Source organism: Mobula birostris, chromosome 8 (assembly GCF_030028105.1).
Source record: "Mobula birostris isolate sMobBir1 chromosome 8, sMobBir1.hap1, whole genome shotgun sequence".
In the NCBI taxonomy this organism is placed as follows: Eukaryota; Metazoa; Chordata; class Chondrichthyes; order Myliobatiformes; family Myliobatidae; genus Mobula; species Mobula birostris.
In genome coordinates this window covers 26,346,227-26,364,416 of record NC_092377.1, presented here as the reverse complement: position 1 = coordinate 26,364,416, position 18,190 = coordinate 26,346,227, and the positions used below count along the sequence as shown (strand labels likewise).

At 44.2% G+C, this 18,190-nt stretch overlaps 1 protein-coding gene across 1 annotated transcript in view; it reads right to left on the bottom strand.

Annotated features, from left to right (window-relative positions):
• fmn2b (formin 2b) overlaps positions 1-17,781 on the bottom strand; it is a 469,810-nt gene extending 452,029 nt beyond the window's left edge. Inside the window, exon 1 of the mRNA XM_072266855.1 lies at positions 16,041-17,781. Coding sequence (XP_072122956.1) covers positions 16,041-17,781 — 1,741 coding nt within the window. The remainder of the gene's footprint in view (positions 1-16,040) is intronic.
• Positions 17,782-18,190: the final 409 nt, after the last annotated feature.

The window sequence follows — 18,190 nt, the reverse complement described above, 5'->3', positions numbered from 1 at the left end:
ACAAGTGTAGCTCTGTTCTCAAAGGTATCGGTCAGTTGTACTCCAGCTTTGTGTGGAGATGTGAAGAGGAAGAATGGGGAGAGTTAGGAGAACTTTATTATGGAGTCAAAAGCAAGCTCAGCAAATTAAACTGTCTAGTCCCCCTCCACCCAAGTTGCTACCAGCAGTCCCTTAATATCTTCATAGATGGGTACCTGAGAGCTGGCAAGCCATTTCTGTCATTAAGTGTCTCTATTCAAAACTTTGCCTATTTCCCTTCATAAATCTATTGACTATGAAGGGAAAAAACAGTGAACGATTATCTCCTGCTCAATTCCTCCAGTATTTGGTGTGTTACTTACGATTAAGCATCTGCAGGATGTCCTGTATCAGACCATTTCTGTACTGTACAATACTAGGACTACTTCATTTTGCAACAGCTGAGGGCCTTTGATCCTCTGAATTCCATGCAAATGGAGAAATTACAAGAGCATTTTTGTGAGGTTAACTGCCACTCATCTTTCTAGAGGAGAGAGCCACCAAACTAGCACCAAGTAGGCACATCTGAAACAACTGTATTCAGAAAATCCTCAAAGCACCAAGTACCAGAAATGGCAATTTAACAAGTGCACACTGGAAATAATCAGAAGGCACGTGTTAATACAAAGGCAAAAAGTAATCCTCACTTTGAAACAGATGGAAGTATTTATTATTTAGCCCGACAAATTGATACAGGGGAAGCAGGCTACTAATCATGTTAAAAGGGTAAAAACAAATTAGATCCTTCAAGTCTTAATGCACTATTATTTCAGAATCCCAGCCTACACATCCTGTTCTTCCACATTAATGTTGCTAAATGGAGTTTTCAATAACCTGACTCATGGATCTGCTGCTGCTTTGAAAATATTTTTGATTTCAAAGGAACTGCTCTGCTGTACACAGATAAGCATTGCAAATTCAAATCACCTTCTTTCTTTGGCTGACCTATACTGGGGAAGTGATGTGATGCCCTGCAGATAACTTCATCGCTCAATAAAATTGTTACAACACATCCTCAGTGCGTTCTGCACTAGACTAGTATACAGCATGCAACTGGGTACAATTACAGCCAGAATTATAAGTCAATTATGTATTAGTATGGAGAGGCACCAGTCAAGATATTTGCCTACAAGTGTTCTCCCTTTCCAATGATATAACAGACTGCAAACATTAAAATGAAGATGCACACTCCAAGATTTAGCACAATAGGTGGCACCACAATCTCCTAGCAATTAGGCAGCAAACAAAATAAATCCACTACAGCAGGCTCTACCATCAAATATCATGGAGGTAAATACCTTTGCTTTCAGAATATCAAAATTCTCTACTTTTTCAAGCCCCAGGGAATAACCTTCCACTTGCTTTATGCCCATAAAGGACCACACACTGTACTGCATGTTAACAAACATATACAATATTGTCAATCAACTTTCTCTCTTTCCTTCCACCTCCATTTTTGACAACCCTTTGTGCTTAAAATCTGTTTGACAATATCCTCAAGTGCCCTGTTCAGGTCATTCATAGAAAATCTATGGAATGGAAAACAGAGCAAATTAACCCAGTGATCAGCACTAAATGAATGATTTATAACATTAAACACGTGTGAATCATTGAGCTGGCTTCAAGTCAAACAATTGGCTCCCAGAAAGAATAAAAACACAACTCCTCCATACAAGTTTCATTTCCTGTTTAAACCGGGCAGCTCTTTACCATGTCAGGATTATAGAATTAAGCAGGGAACAAGTCAGAAATTTCTTTTTCCATAGATACTGCCTGGCCTGCTGAGTTCCTCCAGCATTTTGTGTGCATTGCTTGGACTTCCAGCATCTGCAGATTTTCTCATCACTAATTTCTAGTTGGAGGTTAATAACAGTGCAAGCTTCTGTCATTCTGTAAAGTTTTAAGTAAGCCAACAACTGTGCAATTCATAATTTTTGCATAGGTTAGTCTTATGAATGCCAATGAGAACTGTCAATTTCTTAGATTACTCTCAAAAGTTGCCATTTTCTCTATTTTATCTTTTAATTACTTGTTAAAAACAAAATGCATGCTGGAATTTAGGATAAAGCCTATTATACCCAATTAGGATTCTATAAAATTAAAGCTAGATTTTACACATTGTTGCTGATTTATTAAGTTGTGACTCAGTCCAATTAGCTCTTAACTTTAGTGTTAATTATATGTTGAGGAATAATCAATATGGTAGACACCAAAATTTACACTTAATTAACAATTAATGTAACCCCATGTAAATTTTACTAGTTCTTGTTATCCTGTATCCCAGCAAATTTTTATCTTCGTAACAAGATTCATCTCTTTTCTTTAAGAAATATTCTTCTAAGGGCAGACCAAAGATTTATGCCTCACCTGTCTTTTTTTTTAAACCACTCCCCCTCCCATTTCTAAACACTCAAGATCAATCATCCACTCCACAACAACCCTGTCAAGAGCCATCAAATATTATTCTTTTTAAATTAATGGAATATTAGTCAAAAAAGTCAGTTTTCTTCAACGTTTCAGCAGACTCCTAAAAATAAAAAAGTATTTCTGGGGTAACATGCCCGAGAAGTAAAACCATCATGGCTCAGCTGTGTTTCAGGCATTCTTCCATTTTATTGAAATGGGAGGATGGAGGGGAACTTTACTAGATCTTTGACAAGTTCATCGATATGCAAAACAAAAATGAGGCAAGCCTTCAAATTTTATCTGCTTTTGGTGCAACTGCAGCTTCCTGGAATTACTGGTGAGAAGAAACAAAGACACAAGAGGATTCCATTTAGTCATTTTCCCTCAAGATCGTGGAGATCTGATCCCAGTACTCAGTAATTTCTCCATTGCTTCTGGCCTCAAAGCTTTTATTCTGACTCTGAACACAAAGCACCTGGTTTCCCAGAAATTATTTATATAAACGATGTTATTTTAACCTTAACATCAGCTACCAGGGACCATAAAAGCAGTGTGAAGCCCTCCACCTGTTTGAAGCAACTGAGAACAATCTGAAAATTATCTAATGTAATCTGGCTATTCCACAAAATGGTTGCTACATTGACAACATTACAGACGATGCTCTAGCCAAATAGGATTGGTCAGTTGACTCGTTAGTCAAGTTATCACGTTGCTGTTAGTCACAGACCCAGAGGACTGTAAGACTGCAAATGTCACTCCACTCTTTAGGAAGGGAGGAAGGCAAAAGGAAGGGAATTGTAGGCCAGTTAGCCTAACTTTAGTGGTTTGGGAAAGTGTTGAAGTCTATTATTAAGGATGAGGTTTCAAGGAGACTAATGATAAAATAAGTCAAAGTCAGCATGGTTTCTGTAAAGGGAAATCTTGCCTGACAAATCTGTTAGAGTTCAAGGAATTATATAGCAGGGTGGACAAAGTGGAAGTCATTTAGTGGATTTTCAAGCATTTGACAAGGTGCCACACGAGGCTGCTTGAGATAAAATCCTATGGCATTACAGGAAAGATACTGGCATGGATAGAGGAATAGCTGATAGGTGGGAAGCAGCAAGTGGGAATAAAAGGGGCCTTTTCTGGTTGGCTGCCAGTGACTAGCTGTATTCTTCGGGGGTCAATATTGTGACTGCTGTTTTCCACATTGTCTATCAATAATTTAGATAATGGAATTGATGGCAAAGTTTGAAGATGATACTAAGATAGGTGGAGATGTAGGTAATACTGAGGAAGTGATGTGATTACAGCAGGACTTAGACAAGTTGGAAGAATGGGCAAAAGTGGCAGATAGAATAGTGTTTGGAAATGTATGATAATGCATTTTGGTAAAAGGAACAATAGTGCAGACTATTATCCAAATGGGGAGAAGGTTCAAGTAGAGATAGAGGGACTTAGTAGTCCTTGTACAAGACTCCCAGAAGGTTAATTCACAGATTTGAGTCTGTAGTAAAGTCAAATACAATGTTGGTATATATTTCAAGGGGAACAATATAAAAGCAAGGAGATGATGCCAAGTCTTTATAAGACACTAATCTGGCTGCACTTGAGTACTGTCAACAGTTTTGGGCCCCACATCTCAGAAAGGGTGTGGTCTTATTGGAGTCCAGAGGAGGTTCATGAGGATGATTCTGGGAATGAAGGGGTTAACATACAAGGAACGTTCATCAGCTCTGGGCATGTACTTACCGGAATTTAGAAGAATGTGTGTGTGGGGGGGTAGGGGGGAATCTCATTAAAACCTACTGAATGCTGAAAGGATTAGATAGAGTGGGTGTGGAGAGGATGTTTCGTATGGTGGAGGTATCCAGAACTAGAGGGCACAGCCTCAAAATTGAGGGGCGACAGAGACAAGGAGGAATTTTTTTTTTAAATTCAGGGAGTAATGAATCTGTAGAATACTCTGCCAGACTGCAGAGGAGGCCAAGTCCATGCATATATTTAAGGTGGAAGTTGATGGCTTCCTGATTGGTCAGGGCATCAAAGAATATGGCAAGCAGGCAGATGAATGGGGTTGAGTGGGATCCAGTATCAGCCATGATGGAATGGCAGAGCAGACAATGGGCTGAATGGCCTAATTCTGCTCTTATGGTCTTATTTTTCTTCATCTATGGAATTTATGCAGTAATATTCCATTTTTACAAATTACCCAATGCTTATTGGGCTAACTTGATATAGTTTTTCTCCTGCACTTTAAATTATGCTTTGCAACTTTATTTAGTAGACAGCAAGTTTAATTAAGATTCCTGAGAACCATAAGACAATTCAGATGGCTAATGTGGTACAGCTAATGTGGTACCGCCAATAAGTTCTGCCGTTCAGCGAATCAGTTGGCAAGGCAATACCCAAACATTAGGAGAAACACTACTTTTTCTAATTTCTACTCCAAAACTTGGGAAAACATACAATAGCTGCTGCTCTTCCCCACCCACCCTGATTCCTGCCTCTACCTCTCAAAACATTGTTCTATGATTGCTTTGCAGGGAGGGGACAAAGAATAGTACAGCACAATGATCCCTTCCATCAATGTTGTGCCAACCGATGCGAATTCACTCCACAATCAACCTAGCCTCTGACCCCCACCCCCCTACATTTCTTGCATTCCATGTGCCTATCCAAGAGTCTTTTAAATGTTTGTATCATAACAGGCTCTACCACCAGCCCCGGCATCGTACCAGGCACCCCACTCAACCAACAAAACCTTGCCTCTGACATCTCTTAATTTTCCTATCAAATGAAATGGATGTCCTCTGGCATTAGCCATTGCCATCCTGTGAGAAAAAGTAACTAGTTCTGCAATATCTAGGCCTCTCATCTTGCACACCCCTATCAAGTTGCCTCTCATCTTTGTTGCTCCAGAGAGAAAAGCCCTAGCTCTTTCAACCTTTCCTCACAATAGATGCTCTTTAATCCAGTCAGCATCCTGGTAAACATCCTCTGCATCCCCTCTAAAGCTCTTACATCCTTCCTAATGAGGCAAGGAGAACTGAATACAATAATCCAAGTTTGGCTTAAGTTTTATGGAGCTGAAACATCACCTCACAGCTCTGGAACTCAATTGGCTGACTGACAAAAGCCAGCACACCATACATCTTAACCATCCAATGCATATAGTTCCAAGGGTCATTGTTCCTCTACACAAAGAAATCTGCCATTAACCTTGCACTCAGTCAAGTTCAACCTTCCAAAATGAATCACTTCACACGTTTCCAGATTTAACTGCATCCATCATTTTTCGCCCAGCTCTGCAACTTGTCTGTATCCCGTTATAAATAACCTACAAGATTCATGGCTCCACCAACCTTTACTTCATCTGCAAGCTTACTAACCCACTCCATCACTTCCTCAAAGTCTTTTATAAAGATTACAAACAGCAGCATATCAACTGACCCCTGTGGAAGGCCACTAGTCACTGATCTCCAGGCAGAATATTCCCCATCTACTACCACTCTATAGGCAAGCCAATTCAGAACCCAATCAGCTAAGTTTCCATGGATCCCATGCCTCTTAACTTGTGTGAAAAGTGATTTTCAAAGTATAAAAGTTAATTGAAAATGATTCAAGCTCTTTATCATTCAGTGACCAGTGCTTGGAGACTCTGGACATATGCAAATTACTTTGTCTACACTCCATCTTTCCTATAGAAATGTATCTTGACAAGATAACAGAATGCTCGACCTTAATTAATAATACTTAAATTTCTTGTTTTGTTGCTAAAAATTGCTGGGTTCTTTTAGTTCAAATCAAACTCCAAGGATTTAAAGCAGTCATTTACTAGTTTTAAAATGTTTTTGGCAAGCAAAGTATATACAGGTAGAGGTTGAAGAGCAAAGGGCTGTCTAACAAAAATCACTGGAAGAACTTAGCAGATTAGGCAGCACCTATGGAGGGAAATAGACAAGGTTTTAGGTCAAGAGCCTTTAACTGCACTGGAAAGAGGAGATACTCAGTTTGAAAAGGTGGAGGGAAAGGTTGGAGCAAGTGTGATGGATGGATCCTGGCAAGAGGGATGATAAGCAGGCCAGGTAAAAATTATGTCATGTTTGAGGTGATAGGAAGATGAAGGCACATGAGAATATATTACAGCACGGAATAAAGGTAGAAAGGGAAACTGACCCAGGCCCTGACACTTACTTGGCATCAACTGCCTCCTTCACCATGGACAAGCAGTCTCTGTATAGTTCTATATTTACCACCGCAAAAAACAGGCAGGCTTCAAGGCTCTTTCTGGATAAGCAGCACCACCACTCTCGTGTCTGGGAACTTACACTACCCTCAGCTTCTCATTTACCTCCTCCCACTTTCTCAAATCCAAGGATAGAGCCCAGGTACTGTTATGTCTGTCCTTTCATTGGTTATGTAGAACAATCCTACCCCGACACCACTCTTCACCCCTTTCTCTGCTACAGTGACCACTCTCACCACCATCCAGGGTCTCAACTCATCCAGGTGAGAGAAAGTCCTTCACATGCAAATCCAGTATTTTGTTGTACTTGGTGCTCCTGATGTTACCTCCACTACATCAACGATGCCAGATGCAGATTAGGGAATAATTTCCTACTGTAAACTAGCATTTCGATTCCACTTCCCATTCCAACACCAATGTGTCTGTCCATGGCCTCCTCTACTGCCAGGCTATAGCTAACTTAGAACACACACTTCATTTCACCTGGGCAGTCTTCAACGTGGCAGCAGGATTACTGAATTCTCAAACTTCTGGTAAATGCTCTCCACTCTGTCCCTTTCTCACCTCCCCCTTCACTATTCCCCTACTTGATCCAACTGGCCCCCATCTTAACTTTTCCCTTCCCATGCCATCTGCCCATTACCCACATATTACTGAATTAACCCCATCATCCCCATTTACTCTATGCTCTACCATCCACGATCAAATTCCATCAGCCTTCTGTCACTTCCACCCATCTCTTCTCAGCTTGATGTCATTCCCACCCTCCTGTGGGAGTCACCCTCCTCACTAGAATCTACCAATCATCTACTAGTTCTTGCTCCACCCCATCCCTGCACCGTTTCATACCGATCATCTCCACTTTTCCCAGTCTGATGAAGGTTCTTGATCAGAAACATTAACTATCCATTTTCCTTCATTGATGCTGTATGACCCACTGGGCTCCTCTAGTGGCTTTTTTTTTTTGTGTGTTATTCCAGATGCCAGCATTTGCAGTCTCATCTTCTCAAGGGCTGACAAAATTGCTCTAGATAAGGGTTTCCCCAACCCATTTTATGCCATACAGCCTACCAATAATGAAGGGGTTCGTGGACCCCAGCTGGAGAAGCCCTGCTCTAGATGGTTAATGCTGACCAACTGTAATCACACACGAAGGCTGCAAGACTGTTAATCAGCAAAAAACTACTTGGGAGTAATGTGGAGCGTGTCCTTTAATCAACTTTACCATCAGTCACACCAGGGTTAACTGGCACCACCCTGCCCACCGCAACTAAGATGCAGATTTCACTCAACTGTGTGATTAGCAACAATCTATGGTCTACTGCACACTGAGCTAATAGAATGTCATTTATTAACTAATAGAATATTATTTAAGATTATGGACCTGAAACATTGTCTTCAAGATGCTGCCAAACCTGTTGATTATTTCCCGTTTATCAAGTGTTTCGTTAAAAAGACAACCCAAATGCATTAAGTCATGAATAGCAAGGAAGGGTTACACAGAGATTTGTTTCTTTCACACAAACATAACCTGCGTCCAATCATTGCAGAATGCTGCAATTTGTAATAGATATCAAGACATGGCTCTTTAAGGTTATTATAGCTGGGGTGGCAGTGGGGACAAGATTCCACTACCCATTAAATGTTCCCAATGGTGTGCATCTCAAATAGCCTCACAACCAAGTCCAGCTCCTGGACTTCATGGGTGGCTTAGCAACAAAGCTCAGCAGAACAATTTCGACTGACAGGAGAAGGGGCAAAGGTGGGTGACTACCTTAAAACCAGTCGCTTTGGGAAGATGGGGCACATCAGCTGTATTTGGCAGCTCATCTAGAAGGCAAGCTGACCTCAATCTTAAACTGCCTTGTGGCTGTGTCCACTCACAGGGATAGCTTTTGGAATAGACAGGAAAAATCCAGAACTGGAATCCCGTGGGCAGCCCCATGTTGAGTTCAATGCTGACTGACAGCTCCTGCAAAGCCAATGCCACCAAGCTGTATTGGTCTCTCCACTCCTTTGGATTCATCAGCTGTGCGGAGAGGGAGCCTGCTACATGGGCAACAACTCGCTTTCCATACTGTACTGCTCTGGCTTGCGTACGAGCTTGCATAACATGTAGATTGCTGGGAGGCAACATCCATGATTGGCCTCGACTAGAAGGCCTCTCTACATTAAAATATGAACCAATAAAAAACTTAAAATCCTTGTGTCAACATTTATGGCTTGCTGATAAAAGACCATTTGCTTTGGAGAATGGTGTGACTTTAAAAAGCCAACGACAAAAAGCAGAGCTCAGTAAAGTTGATTAGATGCTTTTGACAGAGACTCACAGCCTTTCAAAGTTCATTTGTCAGATTCAAATAGATAGTATTTTTGATGCAGAATCACCAATATTCTAAAGAGGTTATAACTTTGCCACTTCCTTGAGCACCCATAACTCCAAGATGAACTATTTATATACAAACTTGTACAGCTTGAACGTATACAAGCTCACATCTACAGTGATGAAATGCTTTGAGAGGTTGGTCATGACTAGACTGAACTCCTGCCTCAGCAAGGACCTGGACCCATTGCAATTTGCCTATCTCCACAATAGGGCAACAGCAGAAGCAATCTCAGTGGCTTCTCACACAGCCTTAGACCACCTGGACAAAACAAATACCCATGTCAGGATGCTGTTCATCGACTATAGCTCAGCATTTAATACCATCATTCCCACCATCCTGACTGAGAAGTTACCTCCCTCTGTAATTGGATCCTCAACTTCCTAACCAGAAGACCACAATCTACACGGATTGGCGATAATATCTCCTCCTCGCTGATGATCAGCACTGGTGCAACCTCAGGGGTGTGTTTAGCCCACTGCTCTACATGCTCTATACCCATGTCTGTGGCTAGGCATTACTCAAATACCACCTATAAATTTGCTGACAATACACATTGTTGATAGAATCTCAGGTGGTGACGCGACAGCATACAGGAGTGAGATACGCCAACTAGTGGAGTGGTGCCGCAGCAACAATTTGGCACTCAATGTCAGCAAGACGAAAGCCGATTGTGGACTTCAGGAAGGGCAAGACGAAGGAACACACCAATTCTCAGAGGGATCGGAAGTGGTGGGAAGGCACAGTTTCAAGTTCCCATGTCAAGATCGGAGGACCTAACCTGGTCCCAACATATCGATGCAGCTATAATGGCGGTAAGGCAGCGACTATACTTCAATAGTTTGAGATTTGGCATGTCAACAAAACACTCAAAAACTTCTATGGATGTACTGTAGAGAGCATTCTGACAGGCTGCATCACTGTCTGGTATGGGGGGGGGAGGGGGGTGCTACTGCACAGGACTGAAAGCTGCAGAGGGTTGTAAATTTAGCCTACAAAGTACCCTGGTCATCTTCAAGGAGCAGTGTCTCAGAAAGGCAGCATCCATCATCAAGGAACACACATCAAAGTTGCTGGTGAACGCAGCAGGCCAGGCAGTATCTGTAGGAAGAGGTGCAGTCGACGTTTCAGGCCAAGACCCTTCGTCAGGACTAACTGAAGGAAGAGTGAGTAAGGGATTTGAAAGTTGGAGGGGGAGGGGGAGATCCAAAATGATAGGAGAAGACAGGAGGGGGAGGGATGGAGCCAAGAGCTGGACAGGTGATAGGCAAAAGGGGATACGAGAGGATCATGGGACAGGAGGTCCGGGAAGAAAGGGGGGGGGGGACCCCCAGAGGATGGGCAAGAGGTATATTCAGAGGGACAGAGGGAGAAAAAGGAGAGTGAGAGAAAGAATGTGTGCATAAAAATAAGTAACAGATGGGGTACGAGGGGGAGGTGGGGCCTTAGCGGAAGTTAGAGAAGTCGATGTTCATGCCATCAGGTTGGAGGCTACCCAGACGGAATACAAGGTGTTGTTCCTCCAACCTGAGTGTGGCTTCATTTTTACAGTAGAGGAGGCCGTGGATAGACATGTCAGAATGGGAATGGGATGTGGAATTAAAATGTGTGGCCACTGGGAGATCCTGCTTTCTCTGGCGGACAGAGCATAGGTGTTCAGCAAAGCGGTCTCCCAGTCTGCGTCGGGTCTCGCCAATATATAAAAGGCCACATCGGGAGCACCGGACGCAGTATATCACCCCAGTCGACTCACAGGTGAAGTGTTGCCTCACCTGGAAGGACTGTTTGGGGCCCTGAATGCTGGCACATCTTTCCCTCCCCCCCCCCCCCCCCCGCATTCCGCAGGGATCGCTCCCTACGCAACTCCCTTGTCCATTCGTCCCCCCCATCCCTCCCCACTGATCTCCCTCCTGGCACTTATCCGTATAAGCGGAACAAGTGCTACACATGCCCTTACACTTCCTCCCTTACCACCATTCAGGGCCCCAAACAGTCCTCCAGGTGAGGCAACACTTCACCTGTGAGTCAACTGGGGTGATATACTGCGTCCGGTGCTCCCGATGTGGCCTTTTATATATTGGCGAGACCCGACGCAGACTGGGAGACCGCTTTGCTGAACATCTACGCTCTGTCCGCCAAAGAAAGCAGGATCTCCCAGTGGCCATACATTTTAATTCCACATCCCATTCCCATTCTGACATGTCTATCCACGGCCTCCTCTACTGTAAAGATAAAGCCACACTCAGGTTGGAGTAACAACACCTTATATTCCGTCTGGGTAGCCTCCAACCTGATGGCATGAACATCCACTTCTCTAACTTCTGCTAAGTCCCCACCTCCCCCTCGTACCCCATCTGTTACTTATTTTTATGCACACATTCTTTCTCGCTCTCCTTTTTCTCCCTCTGAATACACCTCTTGCCCATCCTCTGGGTCCCCCCCCCCAGCTTTCTTCTCAGACCTCCTGTCCCATGATCCTCTCGTATCCCCTTTTGCCTATCACCTGTCCAGCTCTTGGCTCCATCCCTCCCCCTCCTGTCTTCTCCTATCATTTTAGATCTCCCCCTCCCCCTCCAACTTTCAAATCCCTTACTCACTCTTCCTTCAGTTAGTCCTGACGAAGGGTCTCGGCCTGAAACGTCAACTGCACCTCTTCCTACAGATGCTGCCTAGCCTGCTGCGTTCACCAGCAACTTTGATGTGTGTTGCTTGAATTTCCAGCATCTGCAGAATTCCTGTTGTTTGCGTTTATATCCATCATCGAGGATCCCAGCAAACGGGGCATGCCCTTTTCCTCACTATTACCATCAGGTAGGAGGTACAGAAGCTTGAAGGCACACACTCAGTGGTTCAGGAACAGCTTCTTCCCCTTTGGCATACAATTCCCAAATGGACATTGAACCCATAAACACTACCTCACTTTTTAAATATACATTTCTGTTTCTGCACAACGTTTAATCCAGTGTATACTGTAATGTTTTTACTTATTTAGTATTATTTTTCCTTCTATTATATATTGCACCGAACTGCTGCTACGTTAACAAATTTCACGACATACACCTGTATCAATAAACCTGATTCTGAACAATGAATATCCCCCAGTTGAGACCATATGTGATTAGCTTTTAAAAACAGTACCTTTACTTGAGGAACTGAAGCAGTAACGGTAGAACTTGCATCATCTGCTCAATGACACCCACCAGTTTCCATTGAACCATTTGACTCTCAAAGCCCTGGCCCAACATGAAGCAAACCATGTGTTTCAGAGGCAATTACCCTGGATACCATGGAATCATGAGATCAAGTGTGGCAAGGCACTGTGTCAAAATTGAAGTCAAAAAGGACAAGGCAGGCAATGCACACCTGTTGGAGCAAACCATTCACCAAGGCTGTTGTGGTTGTTGAAGGTCAATCAATTTTCCTCGACCTACTCTTCCACTGCTTCATTAATGTGCCTACACTGTGCGGCTTACTCTTAGTGGGCTATCAAACAGCTTTAGGACAATTCCCTGATTGTTGGGTGTGGGCAATAAATGCTTCAATGCCAACATTGTTAATTAAATACAATTTTCTACAGCGTCAGTTTTTACTTCAATCCAGAATCAGAGCTAAGATTTTAATATTGTTGCCACCCCAGCTGTGATCTGTGAATTCAGTCTCAGGTATCTAGGTACAAAATAAAATACATCTGTTTGCTCTGTTCATTCCCTTTATGATGACACTTAACAAAATAAGCTCCATATTTCTTGCTGAAATAACAGCTTCAGGAGTTTAACTGACACATATTCCTACTTAGTGATATTTTAAAAGTATTCAATCAGCACTAGAGACATTGATTTTTGACGCAGTTACAACAATTTTAAGGTAGGCCGAGTTCCTGCAATGGATCAGTCTACCCACTACACACATTTCCAAGATGTACATAGCAGGCAATATGCAACTTAGAAATGTGGAAAATGTTCCAGTTTATTGCCAACTGACTGTCCATTAAATACAACCAAATGAAACAACGTTCGTCGGGACCATGATGCACCCACACAACATCACAAACAGCAACCCAAAATATTATACTAAAAGTTAAAACAGATTATACAATAAACAAGTTAAGAAAAAATGCTAAGAATCTGGCTTCCCATCCGGATTCTGTATTCACCCCCAATCTAGCTAGTTTGTGTTGAACTACAGCCCCCTAGCCATATCACTATCTGATTTGTAACTTCTCACTGAAAATCCCCAGTCAATGGATGTCCATAAAGTGGTAACCAATTAATCTGGTCAAATTCCCCATTTTACTCCTAGTGAAAAATAATGGCCTAATCATCATTTTCTTCATTGAAGATGTAATCCAGACTTTCCATTACTTTTCCTGTTAATCTGACACAAGGACCTCCAACCCACCGATGTGAGGGAGCACAAAACACAATGTTGCAGTCCAATCATATCATTGACCAATTTCCTCTCTGGTATTCTCCAAGCTTAAAGACTTCAAATCATCTCTCATGGAAGCAGTTCCAAAAAAAAAAAAAAAAAAAAATACAAAGGGTGTTTAGACCAACCAAAATAAAACCCAATTCATATACAATAGAAGTTAAAATTCATGGGTCTTTAGGTAGAGAAATTAAAATGAACCCATCCTCATTATGACATTCCTGATCAGAAACTGAGCACAGAAGCCTAATAAAGAATTTTTCTTGGTTTGGTAGGACTTCTGGTATTGTAAGCTTTTGAACTCTAAAAACTCGAGCACAGCTATGTAGCGATTAGCATGATGCTTTACGGCACGAGCGATCATGGTTTCATTCCCACCTTTGTCGGTGAAGTGGTTATACATTACCTCCCATGTCCGCATGGGTTTCTTCTGGGTGCTCTGGTTTTCTCCCAGATTCCAAAGACATGCAGGTTAAGGTTAACAAGTTGCAGACACACCATGGTGATGCCCGAAGCATGGCATTACTTGCGAGCTGCCCACCAACCATCACCTCCCCCCCCCCCAAGCAGACAGTCAGACTGTTGCTGTTGACACAAAATGCATTTCACTGAACACTTCAAATGTTTCAATTTACTTGTGGCAAATAAAACTAATCCTTAATTTTGGTCTCTAGCAAGAAATCACTCAACACATTAAACTTCCCAAGAAGCTGGGGTTATAAAGGTCAGGTGGTCTGTAAGGAGCAGAGCAATTATATTGAGCCAACTGCTGCAGGAGATTAGTGCACAAAATGAACTTTCACTCTGAAGCCTTCAGTCAGCACTGGAGACAAACCCCAAATTCTCCCTTCAGGAGAAATCTGCAGAACTCAGATCTGTAGTAGCATTACAAATGCAGACGTTTAGAATGATTCATTGGTTACTTCAAGAGACAAGCTGTCTGATGTTCTGAGAAAATACAGCTGTAGGGGCTGTTACAAGGTGATAGTTTGAGCTAACCGGTGAAAAGGAGAGATCTAATTTTATTTATTTTTTCCCAGGACATGTGCATCACTGGCAATATTATTTAAATCAGTTGTCCTTAACTGCCCTCAAAGTGGTAGTAGTGCTAAATGCACAGTAGTGCTAAATGCACAGTAGGACGTATTTACCTGTGGTCAGTGGGCTGGAAGCTCTGGGATTAGAATCGGCAATAAAGGAAATCTATCTACTGTTTCAAGTCAGAAAAGGGCTCGAGTTAGAGGAGAACAAACACCTTTGTGTACCATTTTACATAGAACAAATTAAAGCCACAGCACCAATAGAAGAAAAAGTTTTCAGCTGATTCTGGGCCCTGGATGAGCACCACTCATACATAATTTCTGACTTGCATCATGAACATAGTTGAATGAGGAATCAGGATACAAGTAGCACACAGATGTCCCCAGCATCTAATCTACGCATGCAGCCTGGTTTCTGGTTAATGAAACATGCCCCCCCAACCCCCAAGATTAAGGTCATGACTTGGCAGCTAGACACTGGCAATTATATATAAAAAAAATTAACTTTCTGTATGGTCTTTGTTAAAATGCTGTCTAGAGTTTGCTGTAGGCTCTTTCTAACAAGGAGTTTGAATGGAATTGAGCTTTGTGTGATCACTGAATATTGTTAATGATCAATTTTGCATGAAAGCTCGTAGATAAAGCTGAAAATGGCTTGACCTTGAACTCTTGAAGAGACAGTCTTCATATTGGGATATTGACCTCCTTTGTGTGAGTAATGCCCATCGACTTTTACCAGGGTACCTTGATGCCACATTTGCACAAACGTTGCCTTGATGTCAAGAGGAGCCATTCTTGACTGCTGAAATTCAGCTCCAGTCCCCATTTGAGTTGTGGCCGCAGGTCAGACATCATCCAGGCTTAGTTCCAACTTCATTGCAAGCTTAGAACTGGGTCCTGGCAAAACCTTGAGCATGCTATTGGTGAACAGCATTAAAAGTACTGCCAGAGCCACTTCCATCATTCTGGTTACCTTTAAAATCAGAATTACAGGTCTTTTGAAACCACCTCTTTCCATTAGATGGGAATGGAGTACCCGAGCCTGCTCTTTCACAAAAACCTTTGAGACATGTCAACAGACCTGCCTCTCCAGAAACTCCATTTGAACACAAACCTAACATGCCCACTCCGCAAGAGAGCCCTTGAGTAAAACAATCTTGACAAACACCATGTACCCAAGTCTACAGGGCTCCATTCTGGAGAGAACAAGGCAGGCCATGGCCAGGTGATCAATTAGTGAAGAAGTTGTACACAAAAGTTTGGCTCCAGTGGGACCGTGGAAAAACTATCAAAGCAAAAGGCACAAGATAACACTCTGCCCCCAACACAAGTTGCAAAACACCTTAACGCTTCCAGTTGGGCAGGACATTTGGACAGCTGAATTGATATAACATGTTTGATAGCAGTTTCTGCTCTGCAAATCACAATGACGATGATAGGGCCGTACAAGTAAGATTGCATTTGTCTAGCAAGTGAATATTGGCTTGGAAAACACCTTTTTGGTTTTACCGTCACCGTGGCTCATGCACTTACCTGTGAAGATCTCGGGGTAGCCGCTCTCGGGTAAGGAAGGCCTCTTAGCCGGTCGAAGAGATGAAATTTCGGGCGGTCCTGAGCGGTGTAGCGAGTCCACAGACCCCGTTTTCTTGACACGGACTGCAGTCGGTCGCCTCAGCTCCTCGGTCCAGTCAGCCGAGCGGCTCAGGGTCTTCCTCTCGCTGGGGCACTTCTCCGCTCTCATCCGGTCTCTGCTCCACTTGTGCTCTGCCGCCCGGCGCCGCCTCTGGCACCGGGGACTCTGCGAGGGCGAAGCCAAGGGGGAGTTGCTGGGGGAGCTCAGCTGCCTGGTCGTCGTTCGGACAAAGATGGCACTGACGGGGGTATGAGCCCTGACAGCGGCAGACGGTCCCGGCGGCTTGTGTGAGCGGGAATTGCCGGTGGAAAAGACCGATTTGTCCTCGCTAACGCGGCGGGCGCTAGCCTCAACGGCGGACCCCGGGGCATCACTCGGCACCTCGGAATCGGAGCCCGCCAGTCCATTGGGCACACTGTGGTCGCCAGCATCCTCGTTGAGAGTCAACTCAGCTTTAGCTCGCGGTAGAACCTCTGCAGGAGCAGCTGGCGGCTCGGGAAGAGATTCAAACCCATTCTGCGTTATTGACAGGTCGCCCACTAGACCACCGTTAGCATCAACACGAATCTCCTGCGTCCCCTCCTCCAGATTAGGAAGCAGACTCTCTTCAACAGGGGCTTTGATATGTTCTGCATTCTCCTTGGCTAGCTGGGCCCTGGAGGCAGGCTCACCCTGCTGATGTTGGTTGGACTGTACAGCAAGGCTACCCGGTGCCCCGTTTACCCCCGCCTGCGGCGCGGTTTGCGAAAGCTTCGCCTCGGCTTCCTTGCCCAGCCACTGCAGCTGGATGGCGTGCTGAATGTCGGAGAGCAGGTCCTCCTGCTCGGCGGCCGAGTGGAAGCTGTAGATGTCGGTGTCCGATTCCGAGCTGAGCCGCTGGCCGGTGGGCGGCTCGGGAGCAGCGGGCAGACTGTCGTTGGTGATGTCGAGCGGCTCGGCTTCGGTATCGGTCAGCCCTCCCTCGTCCGCTGAAATACTAATATCTGGGGTCTTTGTAACGGAGTGAACGCTGTCCAGCTCTTCAATGTGCAGGGCCCGGCTCTCCGATATATCATCCTTGGACCCATTCTTACCCCGGGACTGCTGCTTTCTCTTCCTGATGGAGAAAACCGAGCGGGAGGACTCGGATTTCTTCTTCCTATGGCTCTCGTTTCCCTTACCGTGCTTTGCATGCGCCTTCTTGCCTCCCGACCCTTTCTTTGTACCGTCAGCATCCTTGAGCCGGGAGTCGTCCGGACATTCCTGGCCGTCTCCTACCGTCTTTTTCAGCTTCCCGTCCTGGTTGCCCATGTTGCCAAAGAGCCAAAAGCCCCTGCCCCTCAAGCCATGATCCTTGTGGATGAAACGGGTTGGTGCTGGGCCGTTAACCGAGCCAGCACCTGCCGGGCGTACAGGAGAGGAGCTCGCTCGCTCGTTGCCGCCGCTTTTCCCATCTGCTGTTGCAGTCTTTTTGCATAATGTGGTCTCCTCCTGTGGGACATGCTCAGTGCAGATCCTGCATGATCTCGCATCCAGCGAGCCGGCGGCTTTCTCCACGCAAGGCAAGAAGCACTTCTCGGTGATGCTGTCGGCCAGCCTCTCAACTGTGTGAATGGCTTTCATGGTGGGGTCGGCGTTTTCTTTGAAGAGGGAAAAATCCATCGGGTGAGGTCAAAGGCACGGGGAGGGTCCCAGACTTCCAGCTGGAGCTTTGAAACACTTCAATTGTTCTCCTGGAAGAAAGGGAGGGGGATGAGAGAGAGAGAGAGAGAGAGAGAGAAAGACAAAAAAGGATTAATTGCACATTAGTTTAAAATAGAAAAAATGTAATGCATCTGTAGTTTCTGTTCCCATAGAAACAAATTGCAGCCCATAAGGATACACGATTCTCCAGAGAGATCAAAAACCAGACTGCCGAGACACCCCCCACGCACACAAAATAAAACAAATCAATGGATCAGAAGCATCCCCACAACGGATTGGTGTTCATCATTTTCTTCACTCATTGCTAACATTGCTCTAATGTTTCATCCTTGGCGGTACAATTTGCAACTAGTGTTTGCGAGACTTC